The sequence below is a fragment of the Lissotriton vulgaris genome, chromosome 9, assembly GCF_964263255.1.
Source record: "Lissotriton vulgaris chromosome 9, aLisVul1.2, whole genome shotgun sequence".
In the NCBI taxonomy this organism is placed as follows: domain Eukaryota; kingdom Metazoa; phylum Chordata; class Amphibia; order Caudata; family Salamandridae; genus Lissotriton; species Lissotriton vulgaris.
This window is the reverse complement of record NC_141697.1, coordinates 421,275,583-421,293,682: the sequence shown is the minus strand read 5'-3', so window position 1 is coordinate 421,293,682 and position 18,100 is coordinate 421,275,583. Positions and strand designations below refer to the sequence as shown.

General features: G+C 43.6%; 1 protein-coding gene across 2 annotated transcripts in view; it reads right to left on the bottom strand.

Annotated features, from left to right (window-relative positions):
* TRAF3 (TNF receptor associated factor 3) overlaps positions 1 to 18,100 on the bottom strand; it is a 557,290-nt gene that overhangs the window by 175,620 nt on the left and 363,570 nt on the right. For both annotated transcript variants that reach the window (XM_086937838.1, XM_086937839.1), the window contains exon 3: positions 1,518 to 1,569. In XM_086937838.1, coding sequence (XP_086793964.1) covers positions 1,518 to 1,569 — 52 coding nt within the window. The remainder of the gene's footprint in view (positions 1 to 1,517; positions 1,570 to 18,100) is intronic.

Here is an 18,100-nt window from a genome sequence, read left to right as displayed (position 1 = left end):
CCGGCCGGAGGTCTATCTCTAATTATAATAGAGGCGTTAACCATGGGAATAGTACGAGAATCATTTGAAATTAGACTATAAACAGGAGCCAAACAAAAGAATGAGACTATAACCACATTCCTTACTAACCCAGGAACTGCTACTCATTTAGCATTTTTAATGTTATCTCTTATAATTGAGTAGCAGTGCTGAGTATTCCTGAACCAGTGGGTAACCTTGTTTTTGAGTGAGTCACTGTCTTCATAACCACTCCTTGGCAGTCTGGGTACTTCAGTTAAATATATTACACGATTGTTGTCCTGCTGGTGGGGTCTCATATAAATCCTGTCCACTAATTTACCCTTCCCTAGTGGCCCCTAGATCCAAACATAAAAGGTCGTCTTTCTAATAATAGGGACCACCACCCCTTCCTCTCCCCTTCCCTGGAGTATTTGTTGGGAAGCCGACTGCCTCTTAGAATACAAATTACTTGCATAGCCATTTTCATGGCAGGTAGGGCAATTTGAGATAGGCCTGGGCCAGGGGAGGGGAATCATCATGGGTCGCAATAGGGCCATGGTATGTAGGGCTACCGCTATCAGTCCCTGTAGGCTCAGAGCCTGCAGGGGCTCGGCTCTTATAAATTTTAGGCAAAAATTCAGGGTCAGCCTCAAGGGCGTGAGGCTTGTCAATCGTGTCCCTTACAGCTAGATCTTTAACCTCCTTCCTTAGACCAGCTACTTCTTCCCTCGGGGACTCAATTGTGGTTTTTAGCGTCTGGAGTAGGCCGCCCAATGCAATACTTCCATCTTCTTGATTAGCCATCCCCCCCACCATTTCACCATTGGTTCTGTCTGAAAGGACCTCAAATCTATTATGGCACTCTATTTGAGGTGCAACCGCCTCCTCGCTAAGGTTCTGCAGGATAACAGAGGGTGGCAATGGTTTAGTTTGAGGCGTAGTGCCAGAGGGACTACTTTTCGGCCCCTTCCCTTTTTGTGAATTCCTAAACATCCAAGGGATTTGTGTTGCCCGATTGTTAACTAGAGAAGACACAGGGTTAGTATCAGAACAAGTGGGGTAAGTTGATTTAACGAGAGCCAGGGGAGTTTCTAAACTAGCTATCTCATGGCATTCAGTAAGGAGAGCCTCAATCCAGTCCATTGACTCACGAAAGACAGACAGCACCAGTGCCCCTCTTTTTAGGGCGGGGCGCACCCTGGACTTTATCTTGGCCCTTCCTTTTGCCCATAACCATTTGGACCTCTGGGGGGAACCCCTTAATACAGCAAAAGTATACAAGTAGACAAAAGCCTCAAGTATATGCCCACCCCACTCTGCTCAGCGTGCTATACCACATAACTTCTGTGGCATGTCTCCAACCACACACGAGAATTCAAACCTGCAAGGTATGCAACGCAACCTGAGCCAGCTTAGGACATTATGTGGCATGCGATAAAACCCCAAATAGCAGAACACAATGTTGCAGATACATTTCTAATACAGATAATACAAGAACTGAGTGTGAAAAATTGTACCTTATCTTTAATAATGACTTCCTGACATGCTGTACATTTTGCGATGGGCGAGCTGGCAAGAAAAGGAAAATAACATGTTAGACCAAACTTATTTTTAATCCGTCCCATATTTCTTTTCTAACAATTTCTTGACCAAACAAATGTTTTTATGCAGTTATAGACGTCTACCTTTTTTAGTTAGATACATTCCTTCCACCTGCATCTAGGGTGCCTAAGGTGAAAAGCACGTGCACACACAAACGCACACACACACTTCTAATGTCACACAACGTTTGTTGCTCACAGATATTAAGAGTGAAAATTATATGGTATCATGGAGTGTGTTTCCCCAATTGTATTCTATCCCAACCCCGTTGTACAGTTCAAGTAAACACTTTTGAATAGTGGTTGAACCACTTGACCTATTGTTAAAAAAGTGTGCTGCTCAAACCTAAACATCTCCACCAAATGACACTAAATCATACCACATGAGACTGTCACACCTCACATTAACAAATGTTTTCCAGGAGCCTATCAGGTTTGCTACCATAGTCAAACACAACTGTAGGTGCAAAACAAAGAGCTGTTCAGAGGTGGAGGGCGAAGAGTGCAAGGCACGTCACTACGAAAGGTTTGCCACTCAGTGTCTAGCCTAGCTGAAATCAGGTACACGGGAAAAACAGTCTTCAGTTAGCCCAAAAAACGGACAACTGGGTCACAGGTATCCAGAGCCTTTACGGAGAATGCGCAGTACAAGGCACAGGCTGTAGATAGGAAGCTGCTTCACATGGATTTTGTTTATTTTCAAAACTGCCTGAGCAACTTTTTTTCAAGAACCAATTTTAAAAAGAAACAATGACCAGGTGAGTTTCTATAAGCGTAGAGCACAAAGTTAGGCAGTTCCATTTGCAAGTTCTGCATTTACCTTAAATGACAAGGGGTTAACACCTCTAATCTGACATGCAAACGACAAATCTCTTCTAGTTTATTGTGTATACCTATCGGGCGGATAGGTTAATATGAGCACTGGCTGTAGCCTACTGCCTGCTGAAATGCTGAATTAAAAGACCTGCCAGGTTGAGCAATGGAAGTCATAGCGGCGTACAAAACCCTTCTCTTTACGTAGAAACAAAGGTGGTCAGCCAGTAATTTTGATATTCATTCACTGTAAATGCAAAGTAAAGTTTGTGGGGCCTAACCAGCAACTCCTTGCAAGAGATACCCCGATTAAAAGCCAGATTGAGTTTCTTGTCTGTGGCGCTAGCATGGGAATGGGCTGGACGTAAGGTACCACTGGAACACAGGGACAGAGGAGCACGCCTCATCCACACGTGGCAGAGTGCCATTATCGGGATACAGGGAGCCATGAAACAAAGTACTCTCAAGAACCTCATGTGCTCAGTTCTAATCCATTTGGTGCACATCACTGCCCCGATAGGGAAGACTATCTCAAGGTGAAGGATTCTTTAAACTAGCCACGTAACCTGGATGACCCAAATAAAATATAGGCCACTCTGTTCTTTCAATCCTGATCCAGTCGCTCAGGCAAGAAAAGATTTGAGTTCCCAAAACTAAGCAATATTCTACCAATGCAGTCTTCACTTTGGTGAATGCTCTTGGTGCAGACTGAAGGCCAAATGATAGGCCCGGTTTCAGTACTGGAAGTCTACAGCACTACAATTTAGGTCCTACCTGAGTGAGTGATGGCTTGGTTAAATGTAAATACATATCCTTAAGATGCACAGACCATTGGACCAAAATGGCTAATCTAAACGTTGGTTTTACTGCTCCTGTCATGTAAAGAATTGGACAGAGTCCAATGCTAAGTCTCATTAAGTTCCAAAGATGCACATGGAAAACAATACTGCATTATAGACCAACACCTCCAACTGCACATCCCCCAGAAGAATTAGTCCATTAGTGGAACCTCGTTTTCTGTACAAACAGTAAGATTATGGAACCCACTCCCTACAAAAAGAAGACACTTTCAAGACCACGTCCAATTCAAGGAGGAAACACAAATCTGGCTCTTCCATATTTAATTCAAAATCACAGCAATTGCTTTCCCTTGTGAAGGTTGAACATCTATTGAACTCGGCCCCAAAAAAGACAAATACCATACAAGCGAAATTAAAATAAAGGATTTACCAGGCTGCCTGTAAGCAGTGCACTCCACAGTTACTCCTCTGTGGACCTAATGGAGCATGTGCATGGTAGTCTGTATCCAGTGCACGCTGTGAGATACTCCTCGCTCAATCCTGAGTTAACCCTAAAGGGCTGTATCTTGGCTGACTGTAACTACTGCATGCCATGAGCTGTCCCTCTGTCGTTCCTGAGTGGACCCAAACAAGCAAAGCATAACATCTGCCTGACAATGATATTACTAGAATACGAAGGCGTGAGTGTCATTTGTAGGAGCAGAGCATAAGGTCTTAGCCTCCCAGATTTGTGAACTCTCACAGTGGTCTGTCTCCTTTTGTGATGCTTTGTTTGTGGGTCTGTACACTACAGACCTAGGAATCTGGCTGTCAGTAAACTGTATGAGCCCTCGGATATCCCCCTCACTCTTTATAGCTTCCAAAGAGCATTTATTATGGTTAAGGGTGGACCCTATATTGCGTCTTCCACTGGCTGCCTGTTATCAGCGCAGTCTGTGGGTTGCAACTCGGTCACTCTTGAGATATCTCTAAATCGCAATAATATTATTTAGTTACTCAAGCCCAGACCTATCGACCACCCCCTATAGGTTTTGGATGGACCAGAGAGATAATTTACCATGTAAGCCTGTACCCCCTGTATGACTGCAGGCCAGTTCAAGTTGTCCGGTTTGGACTCAATAGAGCTTTACAATGGTTCCATGTAACCTGTGCACCCCGATACTGATTCCGATCCTTACTGATCTGTCGTTGTTGAGTAATCTCTAAAAAGCATTTGCTATGGATGGATTCCTGTGGCGGCCTGTTTACAGTGCATGCCTACGGGCTTCTCACCTATTTGCGCTAGGGAAACCGTATAGAGCATCTAGCATAATGACCTACGCTCTATACAAACTACAGAAGGCTCCTGTGTTGCTCTTGGATGGGGTCTACAGAGATCCACTCAACCCAAGCACAATAATAAACTGTAAACGGCATGCGTTCCATCCATTACATTTCTTCTCGCCATTACACCCCAGTGGAGTAACCAATAACATGATAGGAGCACCAATTTGGTCAATAACGCATGATACCACAACACTTCAATATAGGCCACAATGCACTTCAACGTTCATCCAGCCATGAACTCCAAAGCAAATTTGTGCGCTACCTGTGCACTGCCTGTACTACCTGTTGTGAGTGACCTGCTCGCGAAACCAAATCATCACCTAGAGAGGGTTATACGCCACTACGTAAATGCAACTACACACTGCATTTTTAGAGGATAGAACGCGAGAGAGACATATTCTGTTTAGCAGAGTCTAAATTTCTTTGTACTGGAAGCTTTGTGCTTTCAGCCCTTAGACTGGTGGCTCTATAAATAACAATTATGGAGACCTGGCTCTGTAATAACGTCTTATTACATCTAGGGCTAATTATATAGGTGGTAACATGGCCCGCTTTCCAGGAATTAACAGATGTACCTCTTCCACTGTAGCAAAAGTTGCAACACCATCAGAAAAGATTCCTTTACATGACAGTCTAATGGCTTTGAAGCAGAGCTTGGCAATAAGGAGGCTGTTTCGTAGCGAGAATGGACAAATTTGGACATTAAGTCCTCTGTTCCTGGTACTCATATTAGAGTCATTCAACGATTGGTTCTTGTTATAGCACTCTAAAAGAAGACCTGTGACAGGATGGCATTGCCTACAACAACAGCTTGCCCCTAATAAATTATTTATATCTAGAAAGACCAATCATAGGGACCATGCTAATGGCATGGCCTTCTTTCTCATTAATGCCATCTCTGTAAAACATGCATTAGAAAAATCAGAACCGAACCTTATAAGATGGAACTTGACAGCTATGTTCTGAAATTTCTGTTGCTGTATATAAAGGAATACTCAGTACCACCAATACAAACAAGCATTACAACAAGAATGATACACAGCGGCAAGATTCAAAGCCAGTAATCTGCTGACAAGGGATGGGAAAAACTAGAGTCGTTTTATTGAGCAGTATGATAGAGTTGATTATTCTGGGGAGGCCAATTGGTGTCAAGGGCCCAACCACTGTCCGGCTGTAGATTAGGTAATCCAGACCCAGAGACCGTGCCTTTTTGGTTTGACTCTTGGATAATTAGTGTAGGATGAATAGACAGATCAATGCATATACACATTTACTTGTCAAAAGAGAATTCAACTGAATCCTCTAGTCCTCACTACTTCCAACGAACACCCCAATTAGAATCCAAATCCTTGTTTAGAAACGGGGCTCGGTGCTCTTTTTATTACCTTTGCGGTGAGTGGAGTCTGAGACACTACCTGAAGGAGGCATGACTTTTTATGCCCAAATATAGCTGTTTTTTCAAAATAATAAAATATGTATAACTAAGAGGAGAGAAAAACTAGTCTTTCAATTCTAGGTCCAAGAGATATGATGTCTTTCATGCTGTCCTGGGAAGCATACAGATCCGCACCCATAATTTAATACAAATTTGAATCATTGGGTTCCCCCAAATTCAAATAGAGCCTTCAGGGGTTGGAGGTGAAGTTAGAGACACTTTCCCTTATCCTTAACACTGCATCAAAGTGGAAGTACCTCCTGTGACCGCCTTTAATCTTCAAAAATGGAACATGTTGAAATAGGACATCTACTGCTGTCTGTATAAGGGAATGAGTGCATTCAAGGGCCAAGAAATATGCACCTCTTTAACCATCAATCGCAGTTGGTAAAGACGATTCCCATTTGATGCCAGATTTATTTCTTCTGGGCTTTTGAAGTCAATTTAGATACATTAAGCAAGGTCTTTCCTTTCTGCGACACCCCAGCAAATATAACTAGAGGAGATAACACTTTTGTTAAACTGTTTCCTGTAGTGTAGCTTTGATGATGGCGAGGACCTCCATTTCAGAAAACCACCTTACCTTGTTTGGGGTCGGACCAACAGAATGCGCTATATCTGTACAGAGAAGGTGTCTACATATGAATTTATTTATTTATATGTTACATACAACTCTTTGCTTCACTTCAATATGCAGCACATTTCAGCTTAGAGGCAACTCTCTGGTGACTGGAGGGTAGTAGAGGCCCAAATGAATGAGAAGAATGGCCCTTGTAATTTATTCTTCTCTCACTACAAAAACACTAGAGCTTTGTTGAATGACAGTCTGAGCAATTCCGTTTTTTAAGAGTTTTCTGAAGTGCTGGTGGTTGAGTTTAGCACTCAAGTCATTCAGGGCATTCACCAGCCTGTAAGCCTTGACCTACTCAAGATCTGCCTCCGTGGGTTTGCCTCTTAAAGGAGCCTTTTTGGGGGGCAGAGGGAGGGGGGAAATCTTCAGGTGGCAAATGTGCACCCTTGTGCATACACAGCTATAGTTTAATTTATAGAATTCAGGTCAAACAAATCGTCTACACCTCTGCTCGCTCCTGTCTATCTGTTGTCAACTGCCAGCAGCATTACAAATTCTTGCAACTAAACAGATATGTTATGCTATATTGATTTCTATAGGGCACTAATCACTTAGGAATGTATCGAGGGGCTTGGGCAGGTGTGTAGGTGTGAGGTGCCCAAAGTGCTAATACGAAGAGCCAGTTCTTCAGTTTCTTGCGGAACTCCAGAAGTGAGTGAGGAGGAGGCTATGATGTGTGTAGGGAGGTTGTATCTTGAGTGCGATGAAGGAGAATGAGCAACCTCCAGTTTTGCTTTTGCAGATGTGGGGAATGTGTGCGAGTGGGGCAGAGCATAGGTGTCTGGTGGGTGGTCCTCTGTTGCGTAGGGTTTTGTATGTGTATGTGAAACGTTTGAATTGGCTATGTTTGTGAATGGGGAGGCAGTGAAGCTTCTTGAGGTGTGGTGTGATGTGGGTGCAGCGTGAGAGATTGAGTATGAGTTTTGCACCGGTTGTCTGGATGGCCAGGAGGCTGTGTAGGAGTTGTTTGGAGATTCCAGCATAGAGAGTGTTGCCGTAGTCCAGCCTGCTGGTGATGAGAGCTTCTGATGGTTTGAGGCAACCATTTGAGGAACTTTCGTAGCATGCGTAGGATGTGCAAGCAGAAGGTGCACACTACATGACTTGAGCCATCATGTTGAGGTTGTTGTCTAGAATGACCCGTGCGTGGTCTGTGGGTTTGTGTGTTGGTCCTAGCTCCGACGCCCACCAGGTAGAGTCCCATGGGGAGGTCTTTTTGCCAAAGACGAGGACTTCTGTCTTGTTGGAGTTGAGCAGCAGGTAGTTGGTTTGAATCCAGTCTGCTACCATGGTCATTCATTTGATCCAGGTGGTGGTTGTCTTGTCCGCCAGGGAGAGGATGAGTTGGGAGTCATCGGCGTAGGAGATGACAGTGATGTCTTGTTATTGGATGATGCTGGCGAGAGGTGTCATGTATATGTAGAAATGGGTGGGGCTGAGGGACGATCCCTGTGGCACTCTGCATATCATTCTCTTAGTCTCTGATGTGATGTGAGGGGTGACAGCCTGACCCTTTGGGTTATTCCAATGAGGAAGGAACAGATCAATTTGAGAGCAGATGCTTGTATGCCAATCTCGTAGAGCCTTTTGTTGAGGGTGTTATGGGAGACAGTGTTGAAGGCCACGGAGAGGTTGAGCGTGAAGAGGTCTGCTGTTTCTCCTCTGTCCAGGGTGATTCGAATATCGTCAGTGGCCGCGATGAGTGCTGTGGTTCTTTCTCAATCCTGATTGGGTGTTGCCTAGAACATGGTGAAGTTCGAGATGGGTTGTGAGTTGCTTGTTGATATGAGACAAAGGTCTTCAATCTAGGAAAACAGAACAATAAATAGGCTAAAACATTCTGACATTTTGCTACCATTGCCCAAACCGGTGCCTGTTGTTTGGAAATCTTGCATTTTAATTGACAAAATCTGTTGTTGGCACAGAGGTTAATGAGGTAATAAAATCCTCAAATCATAGAAGCATCTCAAAATTTTATTTGAGTAGAGTCTTTCCACTTTTACCAGTGTTAAAAAGCAGTTCTTGTGTTCAGTATTGTTTAGGGTGAATCACTAAAATAGTGTTTACCCGACTGTCCTCAAATATTAGCTAGCTCATTTACAGTTAGGCAAAAAAATTGTTGTACAGCTAGTTTTGGATATCAAGCCCAGTACTTAATTTGAGCCGTGGGGGCCACCGGCACTCTCTTTTTGGGTCTGGCACTTATTGTTCCACATCAGACATTTATCCAGAAAGAGGGGAAAACACACTAAGCAGAAAGATGGAAGAAGAGCAAGACTGAAAACCGTCACAATGAAGAAAGCAGGCATCGGCAAGAGTGAGATAACGGGGCTAGGAGTGTATGGTAGTGGATTAAAGAGACATGAGGTTGAGTTAAGAATGCGGAGCATTGGCATTTGGCGTGCCATTTAATAGCACCGGCTGGAGGCTTCGGAGCTGAGTTTTAGGCAACAGCAATAATTCATTTACAAATCAACTACTGTGAAATAGCACATTACTTCTGCCCTTAATTTTTTTTGTTTAATACTTTATATTGGTTTTTAGACATGACATAGAATACAAGTACATAGCATAGCTCAGCCTTGTTACCATAGCATGCAATCCACATACTCCAACTGTACAAATAACATTTCAGGTCATGACATCATTAGTAGGGCAAAGCGCAATCTGCAACGGGGAAGCTAATCACCTTCGGTGCTTATGTGGCGTCAATCAGTTTGCACATCTAACTGCAACTCTCAGGTCACCAGAGTTCTCCATTGAGACTGTAGCGTTGTTGTTCTAATTTAGCGGATGTTATGTGAACGACTGCTGAAGCGTGGTACTTGATGTAAGAGTAAAGTCCATGGCCGCTGACCTTGGTGAAGTGCAATGGTGAGGGTGAGAGGGTGTTAAACCAGGGTTAAAATCAAACTATTGCCCAACTCGGGTCTCTCCTGCCCACTGCCACTTTCCCCACCGCATACGCGTGCCATTCATTAGTGATACTAGTGCTTTATGAACGCATGCTTCTGGAATATGCATGAGGGGAGTGGGGGCAGTGTGATGGCTTGCCTTCCGGGCACGTCTAGTGTGTGTGATATTACGATGCTGTTACTGCCGCTTCCGTTTTGTCGGCGGTAGCCAAAGGCTACGCTTCCTAGCGCCGATACCTTTGAAAGTCCTGCAATATGGCATCCCAGCTGGCCGCTATCGGGATTTTACAAAGCCCCAGCGTGTCTTCACGGTGCAGCGCAGTGCTTTCAGCCTGAGCCCAGGTAATTATGTAGCGAGTCCATGCTAGCACAGGAGGGGGTTCTGACATTTTCCACCTTTTAGTGAGTAAGCGCTTGGAAGTCAGTAACCCCAGGTTTATAAATCTGGCTATTACCTTTTGCCCCTAAGATCTATGGAAGAGCCCCAGGATGCATATTTCCCATGAACATGCTACCATGCAAGCAGTACACTCCAATTTGGAAGTGACACTGCCAGTACGGCAACCCCATAACATGTGAAGAAGATCTGCATCCACCATGCAATATCTAGGACATTGGGCATTAGTACGCATAAAAATACCAGTTTATTTTGGCCATGGGTCAGGTAAGCTCTGTGTATTATCTGTAGTATTGTATGAGATGAAATCGGTCGTTTCTGGGGACACATGTGGGCCCCTCCAGTATGGCAGCCCATTCCGGATACGTGCATGGGCGGTTCAGATTTGTATCCCAGTAGAGTCGTAGAGGTACAAGCAAATGTGCAGTATGAGAACATAACGAGCTAGCGAACAAATTACTTCTGCCCTTCATAAGTTGCATTGATTGCCTGTGGAAACGAGAGTCAGTTCTAAGGCTCTGACCGTTACGCACACAGCTTTTCACATAGAAACCTGTCATGTATGCAAAAATGTTTCACATATTGCTTCTGAAGCCTGTACTCTTCAATTAGCAATCATGTATTTGTTGTGGTTGGTGAACAAGTAAAGTTTGAGATGCAGATGGTACAGAATTTCCTATACAAAGGTTTGGAATGTGCCCCCAGAGGAAAGCATAGACCAGAGAATGTTCTTGTTTTTAGCAAGTTAGCTAAAACCTTTCTTTTTCCTGGCTAGATTACGTACATCATTAATCCATTAAGGCGTATCACTAGAGGCATTGCGGGACTAGTGTGCTCTAGAAAGTAAATTATGTTACAAATTACAAAATTGCTACATCATACGAAGTAATCAGAATAAAAGTTTGTTTTATTCAATAAATCTCATTAGATGCAAAACGTCCTCGTAGTCCAATCTAGGGCCTTGGCATTTAACAAAAATAAAAGAGTAAAGCCAAAACAGCTGATCTCACCTTGAGTGAATATGTAGTGCTAGAGTAAATTGAGACCCCTTAAATCTTTTGTCATAAGTGTAGAACAAGGCAAAAGCAGACCTAAATGTGGCAACAGGTCTCAAGGATGTCCTACTCTCACACAAATATAAAGGATGTAGCATGAATCTTACAATGAATGTGTATCTGTCATTGTGCATTTACAGAGTGATGACTAGCCTTGATGCCTCTTGGGGCTAAGTTTTGCGCGGTATAAAAATGCTATTTATTCATTCATTCATTCATTCATGACTAAGGAATTTAACATCCTCAACATCAGTAAAAAAAAGCTCCTCGAATGTCTAGCTTCTATGAAAACAATGTCTGTGTCTGACAGACCAACATCAGAAGGAAAATGATCTCTTGGCCTAAGGCAAAAGGTTGCTTGAGTCAGAGAAAGTTTCAGGAGATGCTCCCATTTCCTCAGATCAATTCACCTTGTCCTTGAGATGCTTGCTGAGGGTGTTCAGAAATCTCCCAACAACCTCAGGATTCATCTCCTCGTCACTCTCTCTAGGTAGGTCCACTGCCATCATGCATGGAAAACTGGGCTTGGAGACAGCCTTATTGCAGAAGAGGATCCTCTAACGAACAAGAAATAATTCCAGTAATGAACATCTGTATCACCCTCAGGTGCCCGTCTAAAGACCTTGACCACCAGGTTTGAGCAGTAACAAGAGCGCCCCGACACTCTAAAATATCTGTGGCTTGACTACAGGATAACTCGCCTCAATCACCCTGTTTGAGCTCTAGATCAGGGACATTTAATCTCCTGCATCCGCCTCTGAATCCGCGTAATGAGATTAGCGTTAATAGTTAGACTTTGAAGCTGAAATATAGTCTGAGAATAATCAAGCATTCAAAATGACATCCAATCCCAGGAGCAGAAAGTAGCACCAGACTGAGAGAAACCAATGAGAGTTTATTCAAAAACTATCTAATAGTGAACGTGGGAAATGGGAAGGCACTCTTAGGACAAAACCAGAACTTATCTGACTTTCCTCACAAATTCGTACTTGGCAGCAACACTGGTTGATTGATTTAGTGGCCTAGCTTTATAGAGGTCACCATGTGTTGGGATCTGTCCTGTGCGAGCTTCTGCCTGTGCGTGCTTCTGTATTCTTTTTAGGATTGTTCCCTGCGTGGAACACCTTGTGATTCTGGTCTCTGCAGTTGCTGCCGGGGAGACGCGGAAGCTGGACGTAAATAAATGCCCTTCAACCTACCTGACGTTTGGGCTCACATCTTTTCATTGGCGACGATCGTCCCAGTTTCCAGCCTGCCCATCAACTGAGCTGCTTCCTGCTCTTCCTTCCAGCTCGTCTGCTTGTCAGCACTGGTGTTCGTGGTTCGCCGGAGTTGCTGTTCCTGGCCGGCGGCTCTTCTCTGCCTTCCGCTGCTGTGTTGGAGTTACTTCGATCTCCGTGAGGTACTTTTGGGGTGCTGTGCCTCGCCCTGTGGGGTGTATTAGCCCTGTTGTGTCCACGCGCTGCTGTGGTGTCCTAACAGTCTCTCCGGTGACGTCGTAGCGTCACGCGATCTGCCTGCCATTGCCTGACTCGCCGCACGTAACGTAAGGACGTTGCGTGCGGCCATTTTGTGAATCCTTCGTAGCCTCGTTGCCATGGCTACCTATGCATCCGATTATCGCGCTGATGCGCACAGCCTTATTTTGTTGCACCTGTGCTGATTCTTTCGCTGATGCGCACAGCAATTTCTTGTCATAGACATTATTTCATGCGCACAGCAGTTTCTTTTTATTTTGGTTGTAGTCAACATTATTTTCTTCACTGATGCGCACAGTTATTCATATCATCCATGAAATTCTAAGGTGCTCTGTGTCAATTTCTTCACTGATGCACACAGCTGTTCCAAATAATTAACTTATTTCCTAGTTTTTCACATTTTAGAGTTTTCTCTACTGTGACTTGCTTTTTGTCATGATTATACTGTAGCGGAGTACTTTCTTTGGTTTTTTTTATTTATGCAGATTTAACGTTTATATTGTACATTCTGTGCTGTGGAGCAGCAACTCACCCACGCACATGGATCGCATATTGGCTCCTCCTCCTTTTTTGCAAGCAGCTGATACACCACCTGTACCATGGGAACAGTGGAAGGATACGTTTGAGGCATATTTAGAGGCTATTGATGATGAAACTTTTACTTCTAAGAAAAAAAAGCCCTTTTAATTTATAATCTTGGCACTGAAGGTAGAAATATTTTGAAGACTTTGACTCTTGAAATTGTCAGCACTACAGTTAGTGGTGGTGATACTGGCGATTCTCTTTTGATTGATGACTATGCCTCTTTGATAAAAACTCTTGATAAAAGATTTTCTCCTAAAAGGAATGTGGTACTTGAGCGTCATAAGTTTCTTCAACGGGCTCAGACTCCTGGAGAATCTGTTGATGACTTTGTGGCAGCTCTTTGCATACTTGCCATTAACTGTAATTATAGGGAGTTTAGAGATGAAATCATACGTGGTCAGCTTATTGAAAGAACTTGTAACAAGAAGATTCAAGAGAAGCTACTTGCTTCTGGTGATCCTGATTTGAAGACTGCTCTCACTCTAGCCAAAAGCATTGAGCATTCTCAATTCTGTGTTAAGGAAATGAGTTATTCTTCTTCAACTGCGGAGGTGAAACTTTTGAAAACTTCAAACCCCCTTCTAAACTCAAACCTGGTGTACCCACATCTAGTGCTACTCGTTCTACCACATCTAGCGTTCCTTCTAAAGCTAAACCTGTGCAAAATGAATTGGTGTGTTTTCGTTGTGGCAGTAGGTCGCATCTGGGTTCTGCAAAATTTTGTTTTGCCCTTAACCAAACTTGCTATAAGTGTGGGAACAAAGGTCACTACTCTAGGATGTGCAAAGCGGCTCCTGCTAAAAAGCCTATTCAAACGGTGAAAACTATTTCTGGTGAATCCGATGAAGAATGTTATTAATTATTGATGTTGTCTTCTTCTCACGAGGCTGGTGTGGTCGAATTGTCTTCTTTGTTCGGTCTCCGGAAAAGGAAATCTCCTTCTTGCCTTATAACTGTGAATGGGGTAAGCTGTAAGTTTTTGGCAGATTCTGGATCTCCGTTCACCTTGTTAAATCTTGCGGATTTCAGCAAGATTTCTGGTGTACTTTTGGAACCCTCCAACATTAAGATTTTTGCCTATGGTGGCAAAAAGGTGGAAGTGCTTGGAAAGTGTTCTACTGAATTGAACTTTCATTCGGACCATACTACTGGTGTAGTATTTGTGGTTAAGGAAGGTGCTAACTTGTTGGGGTTGGACGAGCAAGGTGATTTGAATATCATCTTGGATCCCAACCATCCTGATATGGTGGTATCCCGCAGTGCCTTAAGTAAATTTTACAATTCCACTTATGTAGCATTAAAATCGCTGACTATTTCTCAAGTATCGAACACTAAGTGGGCGCAGATGTTTCCAGAAGTGTTTAGTGGGGAGTTGGGTATACTCAAAGGTTTTCAGGTTCGTATAGTTCTGAAAGAAAATGCTAAACCTGTTGCCTACAAGGCATGTAAAGTGCCTTTGAGTTTACGTCCGGAGTTGAAAAAATAGAAGGAACGTTTATGCGCTGCAGGGGTAATCGAGCCAATTGAGGGTTCTGAGTGGCTCGCCCCCATAGTTTTGGCACGGAAATCTGATAAATGCCTGAGAATGTGTGTTGACTTGTGCGATCTCAATGCGAACATCTGGATTGATCGTCAACCACTTCCAAACATCAATGAGATGTTGGCTACTCTTGAAGGTGCTAGATTTTTTCACTTCTCTCGACATTTCATCTGCCTATCACCAGATCGAGTTGTGCCCAGACTCTAGACACCTCACATCTTTTGTTACCCCGGAAGGTGCATATCGTTATATTTGTATGCCATTTGGTTTGGCTTTCGCCTCTGCTGTTTTTCAGAGGCTGATGAACAACTTGTTTAAGGATATACCCGGTGTTGTTTTTTTCCAAGATTACATTTTGGTCCATGGTAAGACTGAACTTGAGCATGATGAACGAGTTAAATTGATTCTGAGCATTTTAAGGTCCAGTGTTCTAACTCTGAGGGAGGATCAGTGTAAATTTCTTCAAGACGGAGTAGACTATCTTGGCCACCATATTTCCCACAAGGGTGTTGAACCCAAAATTAAGATCATTGATGCTATTCAGAATGCTCCTATTCCCGTGAACAAGGATCAGCTGCGTTCATACCTTGGTTTGGTGGAGTATTACTTGAAATTTGTCAAGAACTTTCCCACCAAGACTGCTGCCATGCGGAGTTTACTTAAGAATTTTTTTTAATTTGTTTTGGACGATGATTGTAGTAGTAATGTTGATACTATTAAGCAAGAAAATGTTTGTGCTCTGCCTTTGAAACTGTTTAATATCAACGATTTATGCATTTCATCCACAGATGCCAGCAATGTGGGTTATGGGGCTGTTCTCATGCAGAGAAGGGGTGATGGCCGTGAGGAAACCTTTGCTTTGCTTCCAGAACTTTGAGGGGTGCTGAAGGGACGTATTCCACTATAGAGAAGGAGGCTTTGGCAATGTGGTGGGATGTTTTTACATTTTAAGAATTTCTTCTGGGGCAAAAGATTTATTTTAAGAACTGACCACAAGCCTTTAGTTGATTTATTCACGACTACGGGTGGGGGTAGGCCTACCCCGCGCATTTCCAAATGGCAATTTAGGTTTCAGGAATTTCAATATCAACTTGAATATGTGTGTGATGACTTGGATGTGGTTTGTGCTGTACAGGGCCGGACTGGGAACTGAAAGCAGCCCTGGCAAATTTTACCAGACCAGCCCCCGTCTGGCGCGAGCGAGCGCAGCGAGCGAGGCTGACCACTACTAGGGCAGTTTTGGGGTTCTCCCCCCAAGAAAATTTGGGAAAAAGACAGACCAAAATGGTGCATTTTATAGCACGTCTTTCGTTATATATTTAATTGTATCAACTTTCAAAGCACAGTAAATGGTAGAAGATGAACTTAAAGAGCACCAGGTTATCCACCCAGTCATATGTATCCATAGACATTCTTACAGAGAGCACCAAAAATAGACATGATTAGTGAATCAGAGAGAACAAAGTAAGAGTGAGACCAGCCACCATATGGTGTACAGGGAGAAAGCGCAGTGAGCAACCACTACTAGGGGGAGTTTGGGGGGTTCTCCCCCCAAGAAAATTTTGGAGACAGAAAGGCCAAAATAATGCATTTTTCATTACATATTAGATTGTATTAACTTTCTTTTAAAGCATAGTAAATGATTACCCTATGGAGTACCAGGATACCCAGTCATAAATCACAGACATTCCTACAGAGAACACTAAAAAATGAAATGTCGAGCACGAAACATGAATTTAAATATAACCAATGTATTCGTAATATAAAATAGTATAAAGACATTTAAAAATGCACTTAACTTCAAACAATTGTGCAAAGGTTCAGAGCAAGGGTTTGAATTCAAGGACCCCAGTTTTTAATCCCTTTGAAAAGGAGTACAAATAGTGAACTCTGACATGAAGAAGGCAGAGCCGGCTTTAGCGCTGGTGGTGCCAGGGGCAACAGTCTGTTTTGGCACACCCGATTATCTCCTTCTCTGTGGAATCCCTTGCCAACACCCTCCAAAAGTGCTCTTCTTCTCTGCATAGCCACTCTCACATGCATTTAATTTCTTTTATAGCGCTACTCATACTAGTGTAGGTTATGTGAACACTTTACAACACACACACATTATATATGGAGACAATGAATTATATGTGTGTAAATCAGTCTATAGGAAATAATATGTACAGGAATGTACAGGAATTTACATAGCGCAAATCACCAAGCGGTTTCTAAGCGCTTGCTTAGGGAACCCGTCCTGGTATTCCCCTGTGAGATAACCCCGGCAGGGTATCCGCAAGGTGAAAGCCAGGCATCCCGCCGCGAGGGGCCGTTGTGGAGATTAAGCAAGCTATTGCCCAGAGTCGCAGAGTGTGAACCCGTGAATCGAGTAGGCACCAGAGCGAGAATTGTCGAGTCCATGGACATTTTTAGGACTCAAGACCCCGCCGAGCCGGGAACTGAACCCTGGTCCCAGGCTGACCTCTGCTTCCAGGTCTGCCTCCTCTAACCAGTGAGCCACACTTCTCCACTACATAAATACATAAGACAATGTGAATTGCAGGATGTAGGAAGCACATATCATCCATACTGGTAGGCAGCACTTTTTAAGAATGCGTGTTCAGGATTTAAAATCTACCTCAGTGGCTGGGTAGGCTTTACTATTAAGAATATATGTCTACCCAAACAAACATTTTTTAGCTGCATTTGGATAATGAAAAACTGGGGGGGGAAATAATGTTCTAACCTATAGCCGGCAGTTTGCCTGCAGCTCTTTGATGACAGTTTATTGGTCATTGCACTATATTAGGATTGTAATTTATGAACTGCTGGTTACAAAAACATTTGTGTGGCAAAAACAGTAACCCCCTGAGCTATGCACATAAAATAGTTATGTGATCTGCATGGTACATGTTCTTTGCAGCAGACATATTAACCCTTTGTGCTACTTTATGATGAGTCAAAACTGTCACTAGCCCAAACTCTGATCTCTCGCCAGCAGGAACATTAACCACCAGAGTTAACTTGGCATTTTTATTGTTGCCTGAAAACCGCTGGGCACACAAGGTACTTTGCAGCAGGTGTTATTAAACCCACAGGTTATTTCTTTACACAGCGCCCCCCAGGTCAGCATCAGGTGCGGCTGCACCAGTCAGTCCTCCGCAAAGAGGTTGGAACCTGAGACACAGGGGCAAGGGAAGGAAGTTGGAGCGTATGGGGAGGTGGACATAGCAACATTCACACTGCATTGGTGACAGTGGCCCAGCAATGTTTTAGGGGACCCTAATTCAAACAAGTATATGGTCCCCTCTTACTATTGCTTAATCGTCTTTGAAACAATTGCATCCTCCTCATCATTACCTTGGCTCTAGTCTGCACCGCTGTTGTGTGAGTCAAAGCCGTAATCCTCAAAAACCTTCACAAGAGATGAGGCTGTGAAGTGGCTGTACCTCTGTTAACCCCTTCCATGCTGATGACGAACCCCAGCCGTCATGCACTACGGTGCTCGTGTGCTGATGACGGCTGGGGTTCGTCACGGCCCG